General features: G+C 36.4%; 1 protein-coding gene across 1 annotated transcript; it reads left to right on the plus strand.

Moving 5' to 3' along the window:
* The first annotated feature begins 1,412 nt into the window (after positions 1–1,412).
* Positions 1,413–2,312, plus strand: LOC145036273 (uncharacterized). The gene has a single exon (XM_078984727.1). The coding sequence runs from the start codon at positions 1,413–1,415 to the stop codon at positions 2,310–2,312; it is 900 nt and encodes a 299-aa protein (XP_078840853.1).
* The last annotated feature ends 474 nt before the right edge of the window (positions 2,313–2,786 follow it).

The raw sequence follows: 2,786 nt of genomic DNA on the forward strand, positions 1-2,786 counted from the left end.
CAGAAATTGTATGTGTTCTATGCCATTTGGGCCGAAGCGTTATTGATGTTTATCAAATATTAAAATTGTTAAGTCTCTTGAATGTATATCTTTGAATAAAGTCTTTGATTGATAAGAATGCCTATTCAATGTCTTGGATTGATATGAACGCCTATCACATGATTCACATACATTTTTGTTGTTCCTCTTTGCTTCTGCCATATTGATGTGTGTGTGTGTATATATATATATATATATATATATATATATATATATATGTGGCATAACGTTATATTGTATCTATTATTGAACTCACTAAGCGTCACCGCTTACCCTATCAATGTTTAACAATTGCCGGAGAAAAGTAATCAGTATGATCATATATTGTTCGAAGATTTAGAATATTTTGTATTAATACTTTTGTACTTTAACTTATGTTTGTATAAATTACAATATCCTGGGTACTTATGTAATATATGACACTTTGTAATAGTTGGTTTGTATCCAATTGTTTGTAACCTATTTATCAATGTAAAATATTGTTTTTATGAATATGCAAGTAGCATGTTTTAGAGTAATAATATTGTGAAGTATGAAAGTTTGGGTCTTTCAGAAATACGAAAGCTGGGGTTTTCAGAACACCTATGTGCAGCTTGTGAGAATGGCAAACAAAGCCAAAAGAGCCATCCTACACGTATCAACAACAAGATCATTGGATCTCTTGAACTTCTGCATATTGATTTATGTGGACCTTCGGCATGGAAAGCATTGGTGGTAGTAAGTTCATACTTTTCAGTGTCGATGATTTTTCTCGTTTCACCTGGGGTTACTTTCTTAAAAAAAAATCAGATGCAAATCCCAAGTTAAAGATGTTTATCAAACAAGTGGAACTATAACTACGAAAAATGGTAAGGAACATCAGAAGCGAAAATGGGCTTGAATTCAAGAATAAAGAGTTTGAAGACTTTCTGGCCGACAAGGGAGTATCTCATAACTTCTCTGCTCCGTATACTCCACAACATGATGGAATCGTTGAAAGACGGAACCGTTCCTTGTGTGAAGCAACCAAAACCATGATGAGCTTCGCTTCTCTCCCATTATACTTCTGTGTTGATGCTGTTGCTATTGCTTGTTATACTCAAAACATATCCTTACTTAACAAGCGATTCTCAGTCACTCCGTATGAGATTATGAACAACTGAAAGCCTAACGTCCTGTTCTTTCACGTGTTCGGTTCTAGGTGTTTCATTTTTAACTCTAAAGAGAACCGCAACAAGTTCGATGTTAAAGTAGATTAGGGAATCTTTCTGGTCTATTCACTCACTTAAAAGGATTATAGGGTTTTGAATAAACATTCCAAACATATTGAAGAAACCTATTTCATAACCTTTGATGACTTCTACATAAAGAAAGCTCAAGCAAAAGAAAGTGTCATGGGTAAAAAATTTCCTGAATCAAGAGAAGTCTCGGTTCATATTTCAATTTTGTTTGAAGAATATATGAGATTATTTGATGAACTAGAAAAAGCTATACACTCAGAGGCGAATGCAGCAGACAAAAAAATCGACCATCTAAAAAAGATTATCGAAGATACTGCGAAAGACATGGAAAAGGATCCTTCAAACCAAGCTAATGATCAACCCTCAAATGAACCTTCAAATAACAGCGCAATATTCGAGGGGGAGAGCTCATCTTTGTCTCATCCAACCGAGCAAGAGATTCCAACTCCAACCGAGCAAGAGAATCCAACTCCAACCGAGGGGGAGGATCTTGAACTTGACAAGGAACACACTTCGCCATTTGAGGGGGAGAATGAAAATTCAAATGATGAAGATGCTCGATCAAAATTTGAAGAAGATGTAAATGAAGAGTTGGATCCTATCTATGACCCGAACTACCCTCCTCTAACAAAGTGGATTAAAGATCAACCCAAAACACAAATAATAGGAGAATCATCTGAGCGCGTTCTCACACATTCTCAACAAAAAGCGAAACAAATTGTGTTATTCTCTCACGTTGAATTCTACATGTTTGATTCGTTTGTCTCTAAAATCAAACCAAATACGGTACATACTACACTTTATCATGCTGATTGGGTACAGGAAATGCAAGATGAACTCCATGAGTTTGAACGCAATCGAGTCTGGAGACTAATACCCACTCCTAAGGGTGCGTCTGTGGTAGGATTGAAGTGGGTCTTTAGGAACAAGATGGATAAAGAAGGCAATATTATTAGGAATAACGCTAGGCTAGTGGTAAAAGGATATTGCCAAGAAGAAGGAATAGACTATGAGGAGACCTTCGCTCCTATAGCTAGATTAGAATCGGTTTGAATCTTTCTAGCATATGCTGCTCATAAAAACTTCGAAGTTTTTCAAATGGATGTGAAATGTGCATTCCTCAATGGAGAAGTAGAAGAAATAGTATTTGTTGAGCAACCACCCGGGTTCATGAATGAGAAATACCCTGATCATTGCTATGTATTAGATAAAGTTGTGTATGGACTGAAGCAAGCACCAAGGGCCTGGTATGAAACACTAACTCGCTTTCTAAAAATGTCTAAGTTTAAGCAAGGTTCTGTTGACCCAACCTTCTTTCTCAAGAAAGAAGGCGGGCTTCTTATGATTGTTCAAATTTATGTCGATGATATCATCTTCGGCTCCACGAATCCAAGCTTAAAAGCTGAATTCCGGAAGCTGATGGAGACTAAATTTGAAATGAGCGCAATGGGTCCTATTATCTTTTTTCTTGGATTAAATATATGACAGGGACTGGAAGGCACTTTTATTAACCAAAAGGCTTACACG

This window comes from Lactuca saligna, chromosome 3 (genome assembly GCF_052625555.1).
Source record: "Lactuca saligna cultivar CGN05327 chromosome 3, ASM5262555v1, whole genome shotgun sequence".
NCBI classification, from domain to species: domain Eukaryota; kingdom Viridiplantae; phylum Streptophyta; class Magnoliopsida; order Asterales; family Asteraceae; genus Lactuca; species Lactuca saligna.